The sequence below is a fragment of the Mirounga angustirostris genome, unplaced genomic scaffold, assembly GCF_029215605.1.
Source record: "Mirounga angustirostris isolate CCGP_5_RB_7025 unplaced genomic scaffold, mMirAng1.0.hap1 SCAF_10, whole genome shotgun sequence".
Lineage (NCBI taxonomy): Eukaryota > Metazoa > Chordata > Mammalia > Carnivora > Phocidae > Mirounga > Mirounga angustirostris.
The window spans coordinates 56,218,301-56,244,349 of record NW_026991718.1 but is presented as its reverse complement, the minus strand read 5'-3'; the positions used below and the strand labels follow the sequence as shown (position 1 = coordinate 56,244,349).

General features: G+C 46.7%; 1 protein-coding gene across 1 annotated transcript; it reads left to right on the top strand.

Moving 5' to 3' along the window:
• Nucleotides 1-181: 181 nt before the first annotated feature.
• SLC1A4 (solute carrier family 1 member 4) lies at nt 182-24,659 on the top strand. Its single transcript, XM_045884886.3, has 8 exons — nt 182-1,042; nt 10,147-10,189; nt 12,378-12,440; nt 13,800-13,966; nt 17,618-17,851; nt 19,025-19,219; nt 19,526-19,660; nt 21,761-24,659. Exons 1-8 carry the CDS (start codon nt 516-518, stop codon nt 21,993-21,995), a joined length of 1,599 nt encoding a protein of 532 aa, XP_045740842.1. The 5' UTR covers nt 182-515; the 3' UTR covers nt 21,996-24,659.
• The last annotated feature ends 1,390 nt before the right edge of the window (nt 24,660-26,049 follow it).

Below are 26,049 nucleotides of genomic sequence, written 5' to 3'. Positions count from 1 at the left end.
GGCGGCTGCGGGCGCCCGGATTGGCCGGCTCCGCCGGCGCCCCAGCGTCCCTGGCAGCGCCCCCAGCCCTGCCGCCCCTCCCCCCGCGCCGGCCTCCAGGGCGAGGGGCGCGCGGCGGCGGCTCCCGGGCGCTGATTGGCCGAAGCCGCGGGGGGCGGGGCGGCGGGTGTGAAGGGGGCGGGCTCGGGCTGCTCACGGCTCCCTCCCTTCTTCCCATCTGCGTCCTCTCTCGCGGCTCCCGCGTTGCATCATCTCCAGCCTGTGGCCGCTGTGGGAAGGCTGGGCGCGGCGCGATCCACTCAGGCCGTGGCTCCAGCCTGCTCTCCCGCGTCTCTCCTGGCCCTTTCCCACCTGCTTCTGCACCCACGCCGGGAGCTCCCCGCCCGCCGGCTCCCAGAACCCGCGGAGCGCAACCGGCGGACGTCGCCAGCTCTGCCTGATCCGTTCATTGAGAGCCCGGCTTATCCCAGAGCCAAGTCTCCCGCCTCCTCCAGCTCGGCGCCGCGAGCAGCGCCATGGAGAAGAGTAGCGAAACCAACGGCTACCTGGACGGCGCCCAGCCGGGGCCTGCAGCAGGGCCTGGCGCGCCCGGGTCCGCGGTGGGACACGCGCGGCGCTGCGCGGGCTTCCTACGGCGGCACGCGCTGGTGCTGTTCACCGTGTCCGGAGTGGTGGCGGGCGCCGGCCTGGGCGCGGCGCTGCGCGGGCTTGGCCTCACCCGCACGCAGGTCGCCTACCTGTCCTTCCCCGGCGAGATGCTGCTCCGCATGCTGCGCATGATCATCCTGCCGCTGGTAGTCTGCAGCCTGGTGTCGGGCGCCGCCTCCCTCGACGCCAGTTCTCTCGGGCGCCTGGGCGGCATCGCCATCGCCTACTTCGGCCTCACCACGCTTGGCGCCTCGGCGCTCGCTGTCGCTTTGGCGTTCATCATCAAGCCTGGGTCTGGCGCGCAGACCCTCCAGTCCAGTGACCTGGGGCTGGAGGAGTCGGGGTCCCCTCCGGTCCCCAAAGAGACAGTGGACTCTTTCCTCGACCTGGCCAGGTAACGCCCCCCCCCGCCCCCCCGCCAAGTGCACAGTGAGGGACACAAGCTCTCTAATGCATTCCAGTGCGTTCCTCCCCCCACCCCCACACATACACACGGACACACACACCACCTTCATACACTGCTAAGAGTTCATTCTTAATTGGCTGCTGGTGATGAACCAGCCCTACCATTAGGTGGGAGTGTTAGGGAAGAGCAGCTGTCCCACCTGTACTGTACTCCTTGTACCATTCGGCCGCCCTTACCAGTAGGAACGTTCCAACCATACCCCATTATCTTCACCCTGTTTTCTCGGCGCGGTCCCCGAAAGCTGTTGGGAGCATTAGTTAAATTTTGCCTGTATCATCCTCACCTGTAATCTCTGGCCTTCCCTGTTTCAGCCCTTCGGCTGAGAGGAAGGTAGCAATTTTTGAAGACTTATCAGAGGACCCAAGGATAACAGGGCTGGGGTTAGTTGTATGAGGCCCACTGCCCAGAAACATGGCTCTCCCGGGGGCTTGGGACAAGTTGCTTCCACCCCATAGTCAGGATCACTGTAGAGTATTGTTGGGTTTCAAGGAGCTTTATTTCTGGAAGGGTGAGTTCTAGAGGGGAAGGAGTTTTGCCTGTTCTTTGTGATTCTTAGAAGTTGCATTTTATCCCTTGAGATGCAATGTTGTTTTTGGATTATCCAAAGCCTCAGCCTCTCTTGGTTTCTCCATTAGCCCAGAGTTCACAGATGGGAGAACTGCAGCCTGGAGGCATTTACCGTCCTGGCCAGGTTCAGCTGAGTGAGGAGCTCAGCTGGCTCCTCCAGGTTTCCGAAAATTCTGGATTTGGAACCTTGGAGGTATGTTTTGTCTTGAGTCACTGAGGCAAAGCTCCTCCTGGCTGAGGCTACAAAAAACAGCAAATCCTGGGCAAAGTGACTTGACTTCCTGCTATTTGCTTTTCTCCCTCTGGAAAATGTGATGAATGTCTGCCACTTGAGTGTGTGTTCATTTGAAACTACAACAACAACAATAAAAAGTCCAAGGCTTTTGTATTGAAAAAACAAACAAACAAACAAAACACAAAACCAACCCAAAAACCTCCAATGAGGGGGACCAAAAAGTTCATACCAAAAAGGCAGATGGGGATGGCCTAAGAGGACTTTGATGTGATCACAGTCTTTGGTATCTGGCAACTTGATATTTGGTCTTCTGAGATCCTTAAAGTTTTGGGACTTTTAGGTGGGTGCTGAAAACAAAGTGCTGAGGTTGAGAGTGCTTTGGGCTTATTACATTCAGTGTATCAGTCAGTTTTCCCCAGGAGGGAAGGTGGTTATGGGGTTAAAGGATTCTTTTTTGCAGGGATCAGTGGCCCAGGGAAGGGAGTATGGATGCCCAGCTCTGACCTGCTGGTGGTACCCCAGAGGGAGGCTCAGTAGCATTCTTTTATCTCCAAAAGAGGGACAGTAGCCCCCAAATGGCGCAAGGTAAGGTGAGGGGTTACTTTATTACCACCTGTCTCAGAAGGGACATCTTATTTCTTGATCGTGGTTTTCTAGTTTTAGATCCAAGCCCCTACAGCTGCTGCTTCTGAAGCGAATGGTGACCCAGCATCATGGCTTAGTGGTCTGTCTGGGTGCAGACTTTTCAGTGACTTGGGCTGCAGATGCAGGAAAGGACTAAGAGAACCTTTGTCGTGGCTTGTTGGGAATACGCAGCATTTCATAATGCTTCCACAGCCAGCCTCCAGCTGCTCACAGATAAAGGTAGGGCAGGTGCTATGATCCTGTTTTACGACTGAGGAAACTGAGGCAGAGAGAGATTAAGTGATTTGCTCAAGGTCACAGAGTGGTTTATTGAAAGAAGGATTAGCAAAACTATGGGTCTTGTGCCCCACAGTTCGGGGTTCTGCTTCTCCCACTCTCCCCTCCCCCAAGTCAATATGCCATAGTAATGGTGCCATGCTGCTGGTCCAGTCCGCCATCTCAGAAATGTTTGCTCTGGGCCAAAAGGGAATCAGGTAAGAATATGATTTGGGTCAGGGCAGATGCCCACTTCCTCTAAACAGAGGACCTGAGCCCCGTCCAGTGAAGGAAAGCCTGTGTACTGCTCTTCCGATTTGCCCTCACGTTGAGGAGCTTGTGAGAGGGAACTGAGTTCTGAGCCATGTCTAAGTGCTTCCTGAGTCCCTGGGTCAAAGTTTTAAATTTGCTTCCTGCAAAGAAACCCCGCAGATACTGATTTTATGGGACTCTGGGCACATTCCTTGGTAAGGGCAGGGCGCAGTCCTTTCTGCCTGTGGGCACTGAATGAAGTGAGAACGCTGACAAACACCTCAGTTATCCAACAGGCCCTCACCGGGTAACTGCCCAGAACTCAAAACACCCAAAAGGAGTGGGAGCAGTCTCTGATAATATAGCGCAGCTGCTGCTGGGGCTTTGCTGGTGGTGCAGTGCCTCAGGGTCTCTCTGCTCCGGTGTCTAATTTTTCTCAAGACGGAACTACAAGTCAGAAAGAAATGAAGCTAGGGGGCGCCTGGGTGGCTCAGTCGGTTAAGCGACTGCCTTCGGCTCAGGTCATGATCCTGGAGTCCCGGGATCGAGTCCCGCATCGGGCTCCCGGCTCGGCGGGGAGTCTGCTTCTCCCTCTGACCCTATCCCCTCTCATGCTGTTTCTCTCTCTCTCTCTCAAATAAATAAATAAATAAATAAAATCTTAAAAAAAAAAAGAAAAGAAAATGAAGTTAATAGATATTCAGTATAACTTTCAGAAGATTTTCAGAATGCCGTTGCTGAGTGGTTTGATTTCCCAAGCCACAGTGGATTAGAAATAACAAAGGCCAGGGAGTGTGTGTGAACCACGGGTGCTGGAAGCAGGCCCTTCAAGAGCTGAGAAGGGGTGATGGAGAGCAGCTAGCAGGTGGGAGAGCGCGGGTCTTCTCCTGAGCAGCCCAGAGCTTTATGCCTGGAGACTCAGAACAGTACAGGACTCTCAGAACTGGGTGTGACCCAAGTGATTGAGCTGTGGCTGTTCATCCAAAATGAAATGGTTTCGGCACCAAAGAGCCGCTGAAACAGGTTACGAGGAACTCAGTCATTATGGAACTTCTTGGTCCCTAACAAGGTTTACTGATTGGGAGTCCTAGAGCATGTCCCTAATTTCTGTGTCTCAGCTTCCTCATCTCTGTAATGGGCATCATGAAAGTACCTGCCTCGGAAGATTGTTCTGAGGGTTACATGAGTTATGTCTGTAAAGCTGTTTGACCAGGGCTGGCCCACTCTGTGCTTACTCTGGTTATGAATGGGCCAGGATTACAGAGCTATCGGGAAGTTGTGTTTGTTTCACATGAACTTACAGGGATGGCCCTCTTTTCATAGTCTAAAAGAAAAGAGAATAAATGGCGGGGGGAATGTTTGGGGGAGCTCACGATGACTTGAAGCTAATGTTTTTAGGTGTGTTGGGAACTACATGGAACTTGGAGAAAAAGAAGTGAACAGTTACTATGTTTTGGACTAACAGAATCAACACTGTGGGGAAAAAAGGGGGAGGGTGCCTGGGTGACTCATTCGGTTAAGCATCTGCCTTCGGCTCAGGTCATGATCTCAGGGTCCTGGGATCGAACCCTGCGTCGGGCTCTCTGCTCAGCAGGGAGTCTGCTTCTACCTCTCACTTTTCCTTTATGCTCTCTCTCTCAAATAAATAAATAAAAATCTTAAAAAAAAATCAACACGTGGGAATTTTGGAAAATGTAGAAAAGTCAAAACGGAACACAGAAGAGCCTTCCATTCTAAAAGGGAGCAGAAATCCTCACTACCCTCTCTGACATTCCAGTTTCTGCATTCCTGTCCCCCGCATTACATGTTTATGGTCTCCAAAGCTGACCATCGACCTCAATTTTCTTCCGCTATAAGTGGAAAGGATTGAGACCACTGGCTTCTAACATTCCCGTGGGTGTTAAAATTTGTAGTTTTCAAATGGAAAACCAGAGGCTTCTCTGCAAAGGTGGCAGGTAAGGACAGCTCCTGGGTGGGGCCGAGGGCTCCTTCTGGCCCCAGGCCACTGTCTTTTGCAGAAGCTTAGCAGGATGCAGCCCTGTGCCTGCCTGGTAGACACAAATGAGATTTTGCCTGTTGCCCAGTTTTCTAGGCTTTATATTTTTTTCTTGTGCTCATTTTCTCAACAGTGGACAGTGCTTTGAGCCTTTCGCTTCACAGAGGGAAGCATGAGGGACTTACTTGCCTGGTCAAGGACTGGTGTGAATATGATGCCTCTCAACCTGCAAAGAACACACTTCTTGAATAGCTTCAAAGAAACCTGTAGGAGGCCGAGCTCTAATATTAGCCCCTAGATCGTAGTCAAGGGAGTGAATAGTGAATAATTTCTTTTAAATGTTGGCCATGGCAGGCCGTTTGGCATAGGCCTACGTCTCTCTTCTATAGGCAAGAAGAAGACTCTTAGCAAATCTAACAAGGATCCATTTATGGAGGTTTCTCAGCCTAGTTAGTCACTAAAGGGAAAAAGTGGCAGCTTGTTATTTAAAAAAATAATAAAAGCTTTTACCTTGATACCTTTCCTTCTGCCACCCAGGAGACTACCTGAATAGTTCAGAGACTGAAAAGAGCATACACCCAGTGAGGCGGCATGGGGGGGGGGGGGATTAAAAGCAGACACTGGGGTCAACTACCTGAGTTTGAATCCTGCTCTACCACTTACTAGCTGTATGGACAAGTCTTTAAGCCTCTCTATGCCTCAGTGTTCTTATCTGTAAAATGAGACTAATAATAGTGTCTACTACCTACATTTGTTATGAGGATTAAGTGAGTTAATATTGGAGTGTCTTGCTAATATTCTCAAGTGTCCCAGCCCCTCAGGGATAGTCCTCAGGCCATTTGTTACAGAGGATTGGTGCTGTTTTTAATCTTATTTCCCCGAAAATCCCCACCTCAGGGGCCTGGCATTAACCTTTCCAGCTGGAATCTAAAACTGGATATGGGCCTTCAAAAGAGGGTAGATTACTCCCCTGCCCCCCACTGTCACCAGAGTATAAGCCCACTACACCCAACCCTTCCTCTGCTCCCAGCCTTGTGGGGGGTACCAAGATCTGAAGGGGCATGTCCCTGTTAACCAACTCTATAACAATAAACACTAAGGATAATAAATATTTAGCAGGTGTACATACCGTGCAATATCCTGTTCTGAACAGTCTTTGAAATTTTCATAAATTCAGTAAAGAATTTTTGAACTTAAATAAAAGGAAATATTTCTGGAACAAAAAAATATACCTAAGCAAAAGTAAATTGTTTTCCATTCTTCTCATATAGGACAGGGAAATGCATACCACCCTTGACATTTAAATAGGATCAGAAGAGCAAACAGTACCAGATGTATAAAGAAGGAACATTTTTGAAGTTCTTCATTGTGTGAGCCGCATGTGTGTATACCACCACTAACAGAAGTTCGGCCTCCTCTCATACCCCCTAATGCCCAGTGAAATTGGGTACTGTGGAGAGGCAAAGCATGGAAAGACCATTTGGTCCTTCTTACTCCCAGACTCTGGATCTCAAAACTCCAGATCTGCAGTGTCCAGTATGATAGACATTAGCCACAAGTGTTTACAGTTAAGACATTTCAATGTAAATAAAATAATTCAGATCCTCCGTAGCACCAGTCATATTTCAAGTATCCAATAACCACATGACTACCGTATTGGACAGTTAGTCTAGGTGGAGCATGAATGGGAGATGTACCAGCTAAATGTCTCTGGGTTCTTGGTGTCCCCATGTGCTAAATGAGGGTGTTGATCTTGACCACCTCTAAAATCTCTTCCAGCTCAAATGTTTCTTATTTTGAAAGCACATGGAGTTATTGTGTGAATGTGAGGAGTTAGGAAAAGTGCCTGAAGACAGAGCTCTGAGGGGCAGGCAAACCTGCTTACATGACAAACAGCTGATGCCTGAATGCAGGAGAGCTCAGGAGTAAGGAAGCCAGAGTTCATTCACAGCAGCGTCTGTGTTTAAAAGCCAAAGGGAAGAGGAATAAGAAGCTTGCAGAGAGGAGATCAAAGTTGGAGGGCTGACACTACCCGACTATATGCGACTTAACATAAAACAACAGTAGTCAAGACAGTGTGGTGGCTGGTGAAGGAATAGTCAAATAGACCAATGGAACGGAATAGAGAGCCTGTGTAAATATAGTCAACTGATCTTTGACAAAGAAGTAGAGGCGATACAATGGCACAAAGATAATCTTTTCAACAAATTGTGCTGGAACAGCTGGACATCTGACACCTAGACACAGACCTTGCACCCGTCACAAAAATTGACTCAAAATGGGTCACAGACTTAAATGTAAAACGGGAAACTCTCAAACTCCTGGAAGAAAACGTAGAGGACCTAAATGACCTTCAATATGGCAATAACTTTTTACTTTTTTAAATTTTATTTTATTATGTTATGTTAGTCACCATATAATACATCATTAGCTTTTGATGTAGTGATCCATGATTCATTGTTTTCGTATAACACCCAGTGCTCCATGCAGTACGTGCCCTCCTTAATACCCATCACCGGGCTAACCCATCCTCCCAGCCCCCTTCCCTCTAAAACCCTGTTTGTTTCTCAGAGTCCATAATCTCTTATGGTTCATCTCTCCCTCCGATTTCCCCCCCTTCATTTTCCCCTTCCTTCTCCTAATGTCCTCCATGCTATTCCTTATGTTCCACAAATAAGTGAAACTATATGATAATTGACTTTCTCTGCTTGACTTATTTCACTTAGCATAATCTCCTCCAGTCCCATCCATGTTGATGTAAAAGTTAGGTATTCATCTTTTCTGATGGCTGAGTAATATTCCATTGTATATATGGACCACATCTTCTTTATCCATTCATCTGTTGAAGGGCATCCCGGCTCTTTCCACAGTTTGGCTATTGCAGACATTGCTGCTAGGAACATTGGGGTGCATATGGCCCTTCTTTTCACTACATCTGTGTCTTTGGGGTAAATACCCAGGAGTGCAATTGCTGGGTCATAGGGTAGCTCTATTTTTAATTTTTTGAGGCACCTCTACACTGTTTTCCAAAGTGGCTGTACCAACTTCCATTCCCACCAACAGTGTAAGAGGGTACCCCTTTCTCCACAACCTCTCCAACATTTGTTGTTTCTTGCCTTGTCAATTTTTGCCATTCTAACTGGTGTAAGGTGGTATCTCAGTGTGGTTTTGATTTGAATTTCCCTGATGGCTAATGATGATGAACATTTTTTCATGTGTCTATTAGCCATTTGTATGTCTTCTTTGGAGAAGTGTCTGTTCATGTCTTCTGCCTATTTTTTGACTTGATTATGGCAATGACTTTTTAGATACAACACCAGAGGCACAATCTGTGAATGGTGCAGAGAAGTGTTTTTACTTTACTCCACAGCCTCAGCTCCTTGCCATTGTATGTATGGGCAGGAGGAACAAGAAAAAGGAGAATGATTTTGTGGATGCATGAGCTATGTCTCACTGCCCCCAGGTGGTGCCTTCCCAGGGATTAATATCTGAGAGCTGAGCTATAGAAAATTCAGTCATCCCTTTGAACGTATGTATTTTTTTGGTTGTAAATTCTTTGCAGTTTGTACTATATCCTATTTTTTAGCCTTTTACGCAGTTTTGAGATATGATTTAAACACAATAAAATGCACCTATTTTAGGTGTACAGTTCAATGAGTTTTAATAAAGAATGAGTTGCAATAAAGAAAGTCTAATAGCGAGAAGGAAACCCCAATTTTATGTAACCTAATCATGAAAATGACATCGATCACCTTTGCTGAATTCTGTTGGCTAGAAGCAAGTCATAGGCCCCACCACTCAAGGGGAAGGTATCGTACAAGGTGTAACTACCAGGAGTCTGTCTTAGATTGCTTGCCAAGCTGGGTTGCAGTCAGACCTACCTACCTCTGAAACAAAAAGCACTGCAAATGGCTGCCTAGAGATTCTAGTGCTAGATAAACAACTCAGCCACAGAAGTAAGTATTAATGGATAAGTTTGGCATAATTGTAAAGGATGATTCAGTCTTTTACAAATGGACCATCACTGGGATTTTGTTATATATCAAGACCAGCATCCTGCATAGAGCCTGACCCAAAGGAGGCCCTCAATAAAAACTGTTCACATGAATAGATTTTGGTTTCAAAATCTAGCTTAACTTGACCAGTCCTATTGCCCTCCTTTTACAACAAATACTTTATAAAATCCTTCATCCTGAAATGAAATCCATAAATAGAATTTCAGTTCATTTCAATTTCAAAGCATCAATATGACTCAACAGAAAGATAAAAGGAGAGTAATTTATAATAAAAAATGATGTGTTTCAATATGTAAAGATCCTAATTAGGTGTTTGCTTCTGAATTTACATTCACCATTAATGAGACAGCTGTAAATGCGGGCTGGTACTTGATAGTGGTGTGTGCAATTAAGGACCCAGATCCTACAATTTGCCATTGGTGATGTGATTTTCCTGAAAGATGAACAATCTTTGGAAACATTCTGAACAAACCAAAATAAAACTTATTCCACGTTTTGCACAGTAATTGCATTCCTAGAAAATTCAGTGTATGTTCAAATTGTGCAAAAAAAAAACCAAAACAACAACCTTGTTTTGGAATGAGTTTAGGCTGAGGTAATTATAAATAAGGCTTTCATCTACAGGTATGTCATATGGGACATTTGGAAAGTGTGAGGGCCACACTCAGTAGAATGAATGGCTGGGACCTGGCACTCCCCCCATACACACTCCCCAATGGTAGGAATGCCCCCCAGTTATTTTGACAATGAAAACACTCCCTTGGATTTCACCAGTGGGCAATACCACTACTGTTGAAAACCGCTGCGACAGGCTTTAATTTCTAGGGGAAGTGATGCAGTTTTTCTGGAGTACCATGATGGAGGTAAGGATAAAAACCGGTGCACGCCAAGTATCTACTGTGACCCGGCAGCCGAGCCCTAGCTGGGTGCTTGGATCAAGCAGGGACCACAGTAACTGCTGGACAGAGAGGGAACGCTGTGTGTTAGGCTGTCAGGAATGGGCATCTGAAAGTGGACACTTTGCTGAACTTTAAGAACACTGACAAAGTGCTTTCTTTTCCAACAGAAACCTGTTTCCCTCAAATCTTGTGGTTGCCGCTTTCCGTACGGTAAGGCTTGATGCTTTGCAAAAAATAAGAAACTTTTATGGGGGTGGTGTATAAATGATGCCATGGAGTTAGGTAAGGTGGGTCAGAGAGGGGTAGTATTGTTAACAAAACTTGGTAACCCTGGCCTAAATTTTTGTAGAGGGGACCCTGGAGTTAAACGAAATGACAAAAAACAAAAAGGTTTTCTAAAATATCCCACTGGTTCCACCATCCTTTCATATCACCTGAGAAAGACTCTTAAATAACATTTTGGGGATCCCTTAAATATTTTAGAATTTTTTAAGAATATACTTTTATCTTTTTTTCTGATTATGAAGGTAATATGTGCTCATGTAAAAAAATTTTTAAAAAGTGCAAAAATATGGAAGAAATTACAGATCACTCATAATCACTACCTAGAGATGCCCATTAACATTTTGGTATACATCCTTCAGATATGTTTTTCTCTGCATGTGCCACACGTGTTTTAAAAATAAAAACAATTGTACTACACCTTTTGTTAGGATGTATACATGCTACACATACTGTTTTTAACCTCTTTTTTTAAGGCGGCGTATTATAAACATTTCTTCATGTCGGTAAATACCCTTCTGCATAATGTTAATGGCCCTATTCCACTGTGTGAGCATATCATAATTTTATTCTGTCACTTCCTTATTGATAGACATTCAGATTGTTTCTAGTTTTTCCTAATTTTCGCAAGACTGCAAGTAACGTCCCTGTAGCCATGCTATGTGAGGAGAAGGAGTATAAAGGTCTAGATTAGATGGACTAATCTCATTGCCTTTTCCAAGCAAAGACTTTTCTGTTTCTATTTACAGCCTCTCCCTCTCTATCTTTCCAAAAAAAAAAAATCTGCGGGGCGCCTGGGTGGCTCAGTTGGTTAAGTGGTTCCCTTCAGCTCAGGTCATGATCTCGGGGTTCTGGGATCGAGCCCGGCAGGGAGCCCGCTTCTCCCTCTCCCTCTGCCCCTCCCCCCTGCTCGTGCGCTCCCTCTCTTTCTCAAATAAATAAATAAATAAAATATTTTTTAAAAATCTGCATATAAGTACAGCTGTGGTTTATATATATAATGTGAGGTAGGAAAAAAATGAAAGGTTTATGGGGCTTTCAGTGCCTATCACAGAAGGCATGGGGTGGGTTTTTTTCCCCTGTCACCTGTAATCACAGGATAGCTGAACACCTCTGCTTGTCTGAAAGCTTTATAAATCAAAGGTGAGAGAGACCAGGCCGCATCAAAGGCAGGCACAAAGCAGTACCCCATAATGGGTTCCTCTTGACAGTTCAGAGCCAGGTGTCCTTAGAAGGGGTCAGGAAAGGCATTTTATAAGAAACTCCATTCAATCATGCATTCTGCCATAGGGAGACACCTGCATGCATTGTGCAAAAGTATGTGAAGTCAATTGTAGGACCCAAGTTTGGAGAGTCATTTCACTTCTGATAAGTGAGTCTCCCACAAGACTTAGCCAAAAAATGCCATCTTGCCTCACATCCTTTGCTTTGGAGAGCGGAGGTCAAGCCGATTAGAAGTAGATGCTGAGGGGCGCCTGGGTGGTTCAGTAGGTTAAGTGTCTGCTTTTGGCTCAGGTCATGATCTTGGGGTCCTGGGATCACCGCTCATTGGGCTCCCTGCTTAGCAGGGAGTCTTCTTCTCCCTTTCCCTCTGCCCCTCCCCCCTCCCCCACACCTGGTTCATGCTCTCACTCTCTCTCTCTCAAATAAATAAATAAAATCTTTAAAAAAAAAGAAAAAAGGAGTAGATGCTGAAAAGCAGTCAAGCTCAAATAAATTCTGGAACAAAGTGGAACATAAACATATGAATGAAAATAAAATGACACATTGAAAAGTGAACTTCGACATTATGAAATTAATACCGAAGTTCAAAGTGTCAGGTGTTTGAAATATCAAACTATCAGCATGAAATTGTGCAGAACTTTTCCTCCAAATCATTGCCCCTAATGGTGTGGGTCCCTAAAAAACTCAGAGGCCTCTTGGGATGTATGCTGCCTTGGTCTTAAGTAACTTTTGTACGGTTCTCAGAGGCCCTCGTTAGGCCAACCAAGTGAGGAATTCCCAGAACGCTCAGAGTGAATAAGAAGAGTAGCAAGAGGTCCAGCAGTCCTCTCAGATTCTCTGGTCGGCCTTCACCTGTGAACTGACAGCATCTTCTTCTTTCTCTTGTTCCCAGTATGCAACTGATTATAGAGAGGTGACCCACAACACGAGCTCTGGAAATGTAACCCATGAGAAGGTAAAGCTCTTTATAAGATCACTTGTGGCTAGTAACTTATAAAGCAAATAATGCTTTTTAATTGAAGGAGCATACAAGATGCATCCTCTCAGCAGGGCTGAAAACTGGGGTTTGAAGGAACTATTTGAAGAACATAATTAGGCTTGCTCCTTGGGTTATTTACCAACATGGCCCAAGGCCAGCCTCTGCAGCATTGCAGTCTTTAGCAGATCCATTTCATCAAATTGGAACTGATGTCCCTTTCTTCAAAAAATCTTTTATAACACCCCTTCTGCTATCCTGAAATATAACTAATAGGTGATTTAACCTATCTCTACACATAGAACTTGTCTCAGGGGCTTAACTCACTATAGCCATCATTCACTCACACATATTTTTTGAGTAGCCATTATCGGCTGGACACTGGGTAAGGTCCCAGCCTTCATGATAGAGTTGGAAGGACAAGGAGAGGGACCAAGATAATCAAGGATTATTCAGTGCTGCTACAGAGCTGTCATGGGAAGAAGGAAGTACTTCGCCCTTTCCCCATCCCCACACATACAGCTTCTCAGGGCTGAGGGGCTCTGAGCTCTACCAGCCTTTCTTTGAGGAAAAGTTGTACTTAAAAAAAAAAAAAAAAAAGTCGAACGCTACTAGTTAGTCCAAATCACTTCCTCTTGCAGATGAAGGACCTGAAGGTCAGAGAAGTTATTTAATATCAGAGCTGGGACTAGAACTCAGATCTATGGTAAAAATGTTCTTTCTCTTTTTACCATGCTGATACATGTTTCCCGTTCAGAATTTCATGTATTTTGATGGAATAATACGTTTGTCCAATGTATGCTTGTAGTAGTGAGATTGAGCATTATGGAAAAAAAATAAGGAATATAGTATATCCATATATTTTATTTTAAGTCAGTGACTCAGGAAAGAATATCCTGAAAATCTTCTGTGAAATTTGTCAGCTAGGAGGCCACAGTAACAGTCTAGCAACAAGATTTGTTGACATTTGGGAGGCACAGTTAAAATCATTGACTCTCGATCTGAAGGAACTTTTCACCAACCAGCTCTTCTTTTATTTTTTTAATTTATTTTTTTGTATTTATTACTGCAGTGTAGTTGACATACAATGTTATATTAACCAGCTCTTCTTTTAAAAGCAACCTTTTGGGGGCGTCTGGGTGGCTCAGTCGGTGAAGCATCCAACTCTTGATCTCAGCTCAGGTCTTGATCTCAGGGTCATGAGTTCAAGTCCTGAGTTGAAAATGCTACTTGATAAAATAAAATAAAAGCAACGCTTTGAAGTGATTGTCCAACCGCTACTTGAATTCTCACTCATCTGTTGTAAACTTAGACCCTCTGTCCCCTCTGATCCCACAGATTCCCATTGGCACCGAGATCGAAGGGATGAACATTTTAGGATTGGTCCTCTTTGCCCTAGTGTTAGGAGTGGCCCTAAAGAAACTCGGCTCTGAAGGAGAAGAACTCATCCGTTTCTTTAATGCCTTCAATGAGGCAACAATGGTGCTGGTGTCGTGGATTATGTGGTAAGTTTGGCCCGCCTGCTACTCTCCCTCTCATTTCTTTTGCCATCCAGAAAAGAACCCAAGTCTGCTGTCCTAGGTCACCCCTGTGGGGCTGCCCGGCTAAGTGCTTCGCCTATGGTTGATGCACCATGGGCCAAACTTGATACAGTGATACAGGGGGTTGTGGAGGTGGAGACAGTTTCTCCTCTTGTCTAGGACCTCAGAGAATCAGGCATGTGCCATAGTTACCAGTCCCTTCTTCAACACCCACAGGGACGCCTTATGGTTCTATCACTGGTGATTTATTTATGAGTTTCCCCCATTATCCATAGCATGTGGGATGCCCATATCATCTTGTGGGGCAATGAACTCCATAACTGTGCTACCTGCAGCATAAAATAAAGCTTATTTATCTTAAAACAGTAGACTTCAAGCTTCAAAGGGGCCCCTTCCTATAATATTTCACAGCATGGAAGACAAATTCATTTTCACCCCATGCATATATAAACTTGGAATGGTCTCTTTTCACATAAATGTTTCTTTATGTAACATCAATAAAAGCACAGTTGTTTAATAAAAAACATTGGATTGATTTCTGGCTAACAAGTAAAAATTTGACCAGAGGTCTCAAAGTGACTTCTCAGAAATCATACCAATTCCAGTGCCTATCCCTCATAAGCTTCATCTTGCTGTTTTACTTGAACCAAACTTCTGTGGGTTTTAGCTTCTACTGGTACATTGTCCAGAAATGTAGTTTATCCTTTCATACATGAAGCATTTTCCTTATCGTCAACCCTTAACTATCCCACAACTTCTCTCTATCAGATGGCATGGGGGTGGCAGATCTTAGGAGAGAAGACTGGAATTTGGTAGTAAAGTTTGGAATTGAAGGGGAGGCCAAGTCCAGAGCCCCCACTAGTGGTGTTTATCTTCCTCAATCAAAAATTCCAGAGTCTGACTCCATCATTGCAAACATGACTGTTCATGTGACTGCTGTTGTTCTGGGGAGAAAAATATTTTCAGAAAGGAAAAAGTGTTTTCATCACGTGTCAGGTTCTTTCCCTTTCCCTTATTTTTTTAAGTCTAAAATCCTCCCAAAGTTTGGATTAAAGGAAATTATGCAAGAAAGTGATGTTGCGATGTTAAGACATTTGTTTTCAATCTGAAAACCAATTTATAGTCATTCCTTCAATTCGATGTACTAGTTATATAAGTGGGTGTTCAGTAAGGCAGATCCTGCTGCTGTGTGTTTGACTGCAGTGGGAGATCTGTTGCCCAGCAAGTGCATCTCACACAGAATTAGGGTTTAAAATGCCTTGCCTGGTTAAAGGATCTCAACCAGGTTTGAGAGGGATCTCCAGTAGCAGCTCTTTCTGCTATCTTGCCTTTGCTAATTACCTACTGTAATGTCAAAGCACCTGCCTATCCTGCACTATTCACAGAAATAATGCCTCAGTTGATTAAATACAGGCTCGGCAAACTTGGCAGACCATATGGTCTCTGTCACAACTACCAACTCTGCCATTATAGAATGAAAGCAACTGTAGACTATTTATAAATGAATGAATGTGGTTGTTCCAATAAAATTCAGGGTGCTAACCCATGCATTAAACCATCCAAGGAGGAAGGAAGAAAGGAGGAGGGGGGTTCCCTAAAAGTATTAGAAGAAAACATAGGGGTATGGAAACTCTGCCTAAATGGAATGCAAAAAGTACAAGCCATAAAAAGCTGCCAAATCTGACTACATCAAAATATAAAATGTTTGCATGCAAAAGATACCTTGAACAAAAGAAGACACTGAAAAAAATTTATATATATTTACATATAATGTATATATGAACACACACACACACACACACACACATCTCAGGTACCTAGTTTCCAGAGGACTGGTACAAGTTCACAAACTGTTTTTCTGGCTGCAGTGAGATTTATAGGGAAATTGAGGATAAGTGTTTAGAAACTTTTATAGCAATTTCATATTGCTGCAACATCCAAGCACCTGATCACTTTTCTAATATTTTATTTCTGTTGTCTTTTATAAGAATATGGTCCATGACCAACTAGATAGAAATACACCAAAGATCATTTGAGAAGCACTAATGCAGAGTTCTGGTTGTTGAAAAAGAAAAAAGACTGAATATACTATTAGAAAGTAGACAAAGTATGTGAGCAGGCAATTCATAGAAGAGGAAACCTGAATGATCAATAAACATTTTAAGGGATGTCCAACTTACTAGGATTAGGAAAATGAAAAGTTTGGTTTTATTAGGCGTTGATAAGAGTGAGGATAGTTTTGAGCAAACGTTGGGGTGTTTAGCAGCATCCCTGGACTCTACCCACTAGATGCCAGTGACACCCCTCCCCAAAGCTATGACAACCAAAAATATCTCCAGACATTGCCAAATGTCCCACAGGGGGAGAATCATCCCTGGGTCAGAACCAGTGGTTCAGGGAAAAGATGATTCTCCTGGACGGCTGGTGGGAATATGAATTGGAACAGCTACTTTAGAGAACAATTTGTTGATATCTACTAAAATTTAAAATATGCACACCCCATAATTCAGCAGTTTTACTTCTTGGTGTCTCTACCTAGATAACACAGGCAGGTAGGCACAAAGAGGCTGCTTGCAGCATTGTTTATAATGATGAAAACCTGGGAATAGTCTGGAGGTCCATCAGCAGAACAATGGCAAGATAATCTATAGTATTTCAGTTTTGAGGCTAATATTTAAAAAGAATAAGGTAAAGGTGGAAACAAACTCAGTACTTGGGGGGCAGATGTGGAAGGGAGACTTTATTCGCCCTTTTGAACCCTTTCAAATTTGAACTATGTGATATTATTATCTATGTAATTGAAACTTACAAATAAAGTCAATGGTTATAAAATTCTTCCTAAATTTATTTTAATTTAAAACAGCTGACTTTGGGGTTTTGTGGCTCCCATAGTTCCTTCCTTCCCTTTCTTCTTCCCGTCTCGCCATTAAAAAAATCTCCACGTTCGAGGAGTGTTCCCTGAGGGTCATTGTTAATGACTTTTTCCCACGGAATCATGTTTTCCAAACCACAGAGAATTTAAAACTTAACAAAAGTCCCAGCTTTGGCTCAGTTCTGTATCACAGCAATTCTGCAAAATAGGTGTTAGTCTTTTGTGTTTCTAAGTTCTCAGAACAAGCCTGACCAAGGCTGAAAGTCAAGTTCTCAGTCCCAGAGGCTTTGATCTTGAGGAGTTCCTCGACTTTTCACTTTGGAGCCCATGTGGTTGGTAGCATCCTTGTGTTAAGAACATAATATATCCAAGGAGAAAGAAATCTGGATTCTGGTCCTGACTCTATTACCCATGGTGATTTATCATGTTTATTCTACTCAGTTTCACAGCCTATAAAATGGGCCCATCGTTTTCAATTCCTCAGGATCATTCTAGAGAGAACTTTTTTTTTTCTTTTTTTTTTTTAAGTAGGCTCCACGCCCAATTTGGGGCTCGAACTCACCACCCTGAGATCAGGAGTTGCATGCTGTACTGACTGAACCAGCCAGGTGCCTCCCAATCCTAGGGAGAAATGAAGACCACTTAGTTGAAAGTCCTTGTGTTGTGTATTCAAGAAGGGCCTGCGTCTCCCGGTCCCATCATCACATCACTCTTACTGACACGTACCTGTGCTCACGCTCTAGGTACGTACCCGTGGGCATCATGTTCCTGGTTGGAAGCAAGATTTTGGAAATGAAGGACATCATCGTGCTGGTGACCAGCCTTGGAAAATATATCTTCACATCTATATTGGGCCATTTTATTCATGGAGGAATTGTCCTGCCACTTATTTATTTTGTTTTCACACGAAAAAACCCATTCAGCTTCCTCCTGGGCCTCGTCACACCATTTGCAACAGCGTTTGCCACCTGCTCTAGGTGAGTCGGTTTCAGGCGCCCTCGGCTGCTCTGAGTCATAGTCCTGTGGGACCAGCTGAGTCCAGCTGCACAACCAGCGTTTGGCGTATTTTGATTTATTGAAAACTATAAATTGGTCTTGTCTGGTTTTTTGAATTACCAGCCCACACTTTTATGGAAGTGGGTCTCTGGGATTGCCAGAATGGGGGATTGTCTCATTCCCTTCTCCTTCATGCTGCTTAGAGGTCAGATCATTATTTAACTCAGTTGTGGATCTTCATCCTAATTAGTAAAAGAAGGCAACCACTTACCTCAAAATGCATTGCAGGGAAGTTTCTAGAATGATGCCTGCCCAATTCTCCCTCTGGATATATGGATTAGAAAATAAGACCAAGGCATCACGGTGAGGAATGGGTGCTTAGCTCTCTGGGAGTCCACAGTATTGTGGGATTATCTAATTAATACAAAAGATGCACCTTGTCATTATTGGAAATGCTTCCAAAAAATTGGGCTTTCCAAGTAAAAGAAAACTTTCAAAGGATGGCTGCACATTGCATTCATACATTTGGTTTTTGCCTCTCTGCTGCATGTTTCCTCCCATTCTGAATGGCTATTTCTATGATAAGGTGGTGATGGTAAAAAGAACTAGGGAGGAAAGTTTCTCTGGCTTAGAAACAAATCTGCTTCTCAGCTGTGGCAGCCACCCGCGGGGCTAGCTGGGGAGAGCAGGGCTTGTTCTTCCAGTTATCCAGGAACATAGTCCTCTTCAGGCTCTCACAGCCCTTGCTACTTCTTGGCCTAAAAGGAAAAAAAAGTCATAGTTTGCCTTTGACTTCTGGGGGGAACAATTCAAGAGAGGAGATGCGCATGTAGAATAAATAGTTCTTTGCTGTCTTGAGACCGTTTTGCACCATGAGGTAATGTGGCGTTTCTTGAAATATTTGGAACAGGTGTATCCAGGTAAATAACATAACAGGTAAATCTAGGGAGTCAGATATTGAATACTTTGGGGATTGACATTACCTCACATTGTGACAGAAGCTTTGAAACAATTCCAATTTTTCTCTTTCTTCAAGGGAAGAAAACCAGACAGTGGGATGGTGCAAATTGCTCTGTTCCTGGGTCTGAGCTGCGTAGTCTCTTAGCCAGGCTGGGAAGGACTCTTGTCATGGTTGGCCATTTCTCCCTTTCCAGCTCAGCAACCCTTCCCTCCATGATGAAGTGCATTGAGGAGAACAACGGTGTGGACAAGAGGGTCAGCAGGTTCATCCTCCCCATTGGGGCCACTGTGAACATGGACGGGGCAGCCATCTTCCAGTGTGTGGCCGCGGTGTTCATTGCCCAGCTCAACAACATCGAGCTCAAAGCAGGACAGATTTTCACGATTCTGTAAGTTCATTATTCTTCATCTTCAGGTCTGGGTCAAAACGTCAGAGGTTTTTCGTTATATGTGTGATTTCCTTTGAAACACCCCATGAATACCAACCTCACCATGACTTGGGTGGGGGGGGGTCCCATTTGGAGATGACAGCGTGAGTTCATTACTTGAAGAGAGTGAATCATCTCTGAAGGGCTCAGCCAGCAGCACCTAGGGTTGTGTGGTTTTCAGTTTCTAAGCCACAGCTGCCATATTGCATTTCTCTGTGCTCACACCGTGCTCTGTGTCAATGGCTAGTCTTCTGTGCCGTCCCCTAGAGTGACAGCCACAGCATCCAGTGTCGGCGCGGCCGGCGTGCCAGCTGGAGGGGTCCTCACCATCGCCATTATCCTGGAGGCCATCGGGCTGCCCACTCATGACCTTTCTCTGATCCTGGCTGTGGACTGGATTGTGTAAGTAGCAAGTCCTAAGGGCACTGAATAAAAGCAAGTCTGTGTCGACTTCCTTAGGAGTTTGGCACCCTGCTGGGTCTGGGGTATGCGGAGAAACTTCAAACATGCCTTGTGAAGGAGCCTACAATTGAGTTGGCAAGACAGAATTTTTTTTTTTTGAGATTTTATTTATTTATTTGTCAGAGAGAGAGCATGAGCACAAGCAGGCGGAGTGGCGGGCAGAGGGAGAAGCAGGCTCCCCACTGAGCAAGGAGCCCGATGCAGGACTCGATCCCAGGAACCCTGGGATCATGACCTGAGCCAAAGGCAGACGCTTAACCGACTGAGCCACCCAGGTGTCCCAAGCAAGACAAAATTTAGAGCTAGGAAAAATTAAACAGGGTAAGAGTCAAAGGCCATGAATGACCATGAAATGTCATTACTGAGAACTTGGTTTGAGCATCCAGGAAAATGGGGGTCCAAGACCCAGGCTGGGCCCCCAGGGTAGGCACAGGCAGGACAAGGGTCTAATGGAGGTTGTTGGCTGCATAGGGGTCATAGCCATTGGAGCAGTGAGCCTTTGGGGATGATTGTCCTTGGCCTGGAACATGCAAGGAGTGATTTCGGCGAGGGAAGTGAAGATGAACCCAGCTGATGTGAGTGGATTGGGGAAGAGGAGTTAGGTAGGAGGTGTGATTCAGGCCACCATCACCAGGGCTCCTATAAGGGCATAGGACGGTGAGTGTTGATTCTGAGTGTGGATTCCTTGAGTTGTGTGATACCTTCTTTAGATGTAAACAGTACTTGTTATATAGGGAAGGTCACCTGAGGTGCTAATGTTGGACAGTAGAGCATATGGATAAGAAAGTGAAGCCCTGGAGCCCAGGTACGTGGGTTCAAATCCCAGCTTTACTAGTTGTGTGATAGGAACTGTTCTGTGCTTTGATCCGCTCACCTGTCACATGGGAATAATAATAGAAGCTACACCAGAGCTGTGTTGGAGATGAACTAAGTTAGCATATCCACAGTGCATAGAAGAGTTCCAGGCTTGTGGTAAAGCATTCAGTAAACATTAGTGAAGAAAGACACTGCCGGCCAGGCTAGCCAGAGCCAGGCACGGCATCACCTAAACGCTGGAGTCTGGCACTGGGCTCGTGGCTCTGCCCATTGTGGTTGGGAATGGTGGTTTCCAACTTCTTGTGTAAGCCCTGGAAATTTGAAAGGAATTCTCAGAATCCTTACAGTTCCTCAGAACAAGGAGGGTGAAATGTGCAGCAGAGAGCCACATTGTCCACACAGCTCATCAGAGGGAACTCAGTCCCTGAGCTGGTGAGTTGGACAGGACCAGAGCGGAGTGTCAGAGGCCCCGTCTGCTTCCTCAGCCAGCTGCCTCTGCATGAGGAAGGCAGGCCCTTAAGAGGCAGTTAGTCAGGAACAGGGCAGCAGGCAGACTGCCCAGGAGAGACCTGAAGTCACATGAGCCGTCCACCACCCCGCGGCCTCTGCTTGCACAGCCCTCAGCTTCTCCGGTGCACGCAGGCGAGTTCACTCCTTGCCCCAAAACGGGCACTGTACTTGCTCTGAGCCCCAGGAGAGATGGGGTGGTGATTGGACTAATCTGTGGGAAGACAAGCTCCTGGAAAGGACAGTGCTATGAGACAGTGTTTGCCAACTGCCATGGAGTACGTGCGAAGTTGAACATTGAGCAGACACACGGTGTTGGGGCGAGAAAAAGAAGGGGCGTTCCCCCAGTGTACTGCTGAGCAGGAGAGAAGCTGGGTCCGAAACCCTGTCTACACTCTGCATCCCAGCTACGCGGGACTCTCATACGATGGTGTCTACTCCACATAAAATACATACATAGAAAGATGTTACTAGATTCGCTGGGAGTCGTGAAGTGTGGGTGGGTGACTTTTGTTTTCTTCTTTATGCTTCTCTTCTTTCCAGGTTTTCCACAGTCAGGGTCTATTGCTTTCCTGAGAATAAGAAATCCCGAAAGAAGCTCCGTTTAGAGCACAGTGAGGCCTGGCCCCGGGTAGCACGAGGAGGGCGCGCGCAGGCCGCTGTGGCCGCCCGGCCCGGCGGCACCCGCGGCCACGCCTGCCTTTTCTCCCCCCGCAGGGACCGCACCACCACGGTGGTCAACGTGGAAGGGGACGCGCTGGGTGCGGGCATCCTCCACCACCTCAACCAGAAGACCATGAAGAAAGGGGAGCAGGAGCTGAGCGAAGTGAAGGTGGAGGCCGTCCCCAACTGCAAATCGGAGGAGGAGACGTCGCCCCTGGTGACGCACCAGAACCCCGCTGGCCCCGCAGTCAGCGCCCCCGAACTGGAATCCAAGGAGTCGGTTCTGTGAGGGGGCTGGCTCCGGGCTGGCCCCCCCGGGCGGTAGCGCCCCGCCGTGGGAGGGCGGCTAGCCGGCGTGGGCACCGTGCTCACCGACTCTTAGCCCTAAGCGATGCTTTGGCCCAGTCACCGGTTCGAGGATTGCATCTCCGTGCAGGCATTGGGCTTCCCAGCAGGAACTGGTTCCCGGAGACCAGGACGCTCTGCCATATGGCTTGATCCATGCCCAGGTGCAACTGCGTGTGCTTCGGAAGCCCGTCCTGGAGCTGCAGGCTGGGGGCGGTGTGGGCTCCCAGGGACCGGGTGGGTTAGCGCTTGGAACAACGCACATGTGCCCTTCACTGCGCGCGGGGGCTTTCTGGGCAGACATAGGGGGCTTACAGTCCTCTGTCACGCTGCCTCGTGAGCCAGAGTAATTGGAAAAATTCCCAAATTCTTACCCTTGGCTGGAATTCACTGAGCTGCGACCCGAGGTGTTGAGATTTCGAACTTGGAGGTGTGGCTGGTTCTGATTCACCAGTTGCTGGTAGGCTTGGAGGCGCTGCACGTGGTCCAGTTAGAAATACTCCAGATGGCCTTAGCACTGTGGGGGTCTCTGGTCAATGGCATGAAATAAACAGTTTAAATGCTGAGGTCAGAGAAAGGGGGGAGGGGTGTAGCCGGCAAGGGTAAGGGAAGCACCCTGTCAGGACAGACACACACGCAGAGGTACACACAGTCGTCCTCAGTCTCGTCCCAGCCCCACGGAAGTTTTCTGCTTCCAGGACCTGGCCTCTGACAACACTGTAGCTTTATCCCCATCCACTCTGATCTGATCTGGCAACAGGCCCGAGAGGGGCCTCTTCCTCCATGATCATCACTTTCAGGACCTGCTGGTTTATCAATCCATTCTTAGAATTCACCTAGCCCCCTAAAATGCTGCACTGTGCAAAACAAAAACAAAAATGAAAACACATAAAGCCACTCACTAATTGGGGTGGGGTGGGCTGCCCCCATTCCCAAGTCCCCAGGTCCCCTGGCTTTGGCTGATTGCTGTGGGCTCGGTTTCTTTTCCTGCCAGTAGATCAAGAGTTTAAAACTGTAAGCCAAATGTCCCCGTTCCTGCAGATACCTGCTGACTTGGTCTGAATCTAGGTGAGGGGGCATTTTCAAGAAGACCGGTGTTGCCAGGACAGGAAGACCAAAAGGCACAAGAATGCTCTTTCACTGTGGCTGTTACTGTCTCCATGGTGTGACCTGCAGCGAGTCCTGGGCCTCACTTTACCCCATTTGTAGAATGGGCTGTTGTCACCTGCCTCTTACCTACCTCAGAGGGATTTGGTGAGGCAAACTGAGTGAATCCATGAAAACACCCCTTTCACTTCTTGGATATCAAGTGCTAACACCCCTTTGCTATTCTTATGTTTTACCCAAATGATACCTTTCTTCACGGAGGCCTCATGCTCCCGGTAAAGACAGCTTCTCTGAGCAGAACTTGGTTCTCTGGGTGCGTTACCAACTCGGTCTTGCCACTTGTTCTCTTTGTAGGTGTTTGCTAGCTTCAAGTGCGACCTCTTCCTGATGTTGGTCAGGTGTTCCTGAATGACCACCCCATCTTGCAGCACATTCCGGGTCCCTGGCTTCCCTGTGACTCCCAGACCCCAGGCACCGGCTCAGCCACCCCACAATGGGCCATTAACAGCTCCTGGTGTTTGGCCTCGTGTGTTTTCTCGTTTTCCCTGTTGCTGTGGCATGGCTGTCCCCCATACCCTGCAGAGGGGGAAGACGCCCTGGAGATGTGTGTCCGTGCTGTTGAGAATGGGCAGGCGGGGACAGAGGCAGTCAAGCTCCTCCGTTTTAAAATTGGGGGTGTGTGCCTGAGTGGAAGGAGTGGGGAAGAGCCATGGGCACAGAGCTGGCCCGGCCAGTGGGAAGGCCCCTCTTTAAACCAGCCAAGCCGCTCCCATCCCCTGTGAGGCCAAGAGGGACCAGGAACTGAGCTGAGAGCTGCCTGGAAACCTTGACCCTCTGGCTCCTCGCTGATCCCCTTCTATTTTGAAAGGGGAAACAATCACATTGTTTGATCCCAAATTGCAAATGAACATTCACTACTTTTCCGCCTTCGCCTTTGGTAGATCTTATCCTTCCTTCTTCCACACACACATATATAGATATGGTTCTATATGCACACAAATGCGTGTATGCATGTGTGTATCCACATTGTTTTAGCTCCAATCCAAGCAAGTTTGAATTTGGATAGAGGTGAACTAACCACAGTTTGTGGCTTCTGCAAATTGATTTTCCTGTGTCTAAAAGTAAAGTCCACGAAACGTAAAAATTAGAGCTGCCCATCCAGTGAGCGTGCCTCCTCTGTCCTGAAGCCGGCAAGGCGGTAGGCAGAGTGCCGGGGCCTGGGGCAGGTGCTTCTGTAAGGAATCCGCCACGATGGCTCCCCTTGCCCTGGGAGGAAGAAGGTGCCCTGTGCCTCCCTGGTTTTCAGTCTGTAGGAGCAATCAGACCAGGAGGGACCCGGCTGGGGAATATCCCACTTTCTCACTGTCTGAAGCTGTCTTCCCCGCTCTTCTAACGTGTTGTCATAAATACTGTTCCAATACTGTTCATCTCTTTTTTGTGTGCGTGACATTTGCCTTAAAACATAGCAGTCCTCAAAATGAATACAATATTTCTACTAGGATCTGCACGTTCCTTTATTCCATTCCTGTGTTGTGAAGTAGCAGTTATCGATGGAGCCCTTCTAGGGGATCACCTGGGGGTGACTGAATGGATTTTGTTCTCGCCGCTTTTAGCCAGCCTGACCCCCTGAAGCGGGGTAGACCCGCTCGGGTGGGCCAAGCTGCCGCAGGGCAGTCACTGATGGGGCTCACGGAAGGTGAGTGTCCAGCTGCTTCTGGATGCCTACTAGTCAGCACTGGCAGGGCTCATGAAAAAGTGGTGGTTTTGCTACATACCTTCCTAAAATTAAGTCTTGTTAGAACTAGGTCAGCAGGCCTTAACTGAGCATCTGTGAACCAAGAGTGATGCTGGAAGAATGCCCTAGTCCATAGAATTACTGAGAAAGTCCCTGCGTGGGGCACTTGCCCAGGCCTCCACCATCATCCACACCACACCCAGCCCATTCTTTTATATAATCTCATTTTCAGTGACACCACATTCCAGCACAATTAGGGAATTTAGAAGCCTCTTATAAAAGATTATCCGACAAGCTCACACTGGAAGCCTTAGTTTCCAGGCTCTGGGGCCTCTGAAGAAACAGGTCCCATTCTGACCTGGACATTTCCAGCTCTTCATATCATACAGACACCGGTTTTAATTTCTGGACAAGCCCCAAAGGGCTGTTTACACAGACCAAGGGCCTGATGGGGCCTGTTACTAATGACCAGATTCCCACCTTGGAGGACAGCGGTCTTGCTTCTCGGTTTTGAAGAGTGTTTGAAGGTTGAGGCTGGTACTCAGTGCTTCAGCTTTTTAATATAGCCAAATCAAGAGCAATCCCATAAGCTGCCTCTTCCCAGGGGAGCGGAAAGTGTGCTGTTCTGTGGGGTCACCTGAGCCTGCTAGGAGGCACTTCCCACAGCATCCATGGAGGACATGAGTGACATAGCAAGGAGTGTGCACTGTCTGGGCTCCCTCCGAGCTCTGTTGCTTGCTTTTTCTGAGACCGCAGGCGCAACAACCCCGAGCCTCAGCCTCCTTACCTTTTCTTTTTTTCAATAAGGTTTTATTTGACAAAGAGAGAGCACAAGCAGGGGGAGCAGCAGGCAGAGGGAGAGGGAGAAGCAGACCCCCTGCTGAGCAAGGAGGAAACAGGGCCTGAGCTGAAGACAGACACTTAGCCGACTGAGCCACCCAGGCACCCCAGCCTCCTTATCTTTAAAATGGGGACAATAATCTTACGAGGGGCATAGGCTATTGTGAAGAGTAGAGGAGTTAATTTACACAAAGTGCTCACATGGCATGTGCTGTGGTAGTGTTGGCGCTCAGATGAGACACAAAATGGCAGGAAAGGTTCCCAACCGGCCTGTGTCCCTTTATGTGCGGGCCCAGCAAGTGGCATGCTCACGTTC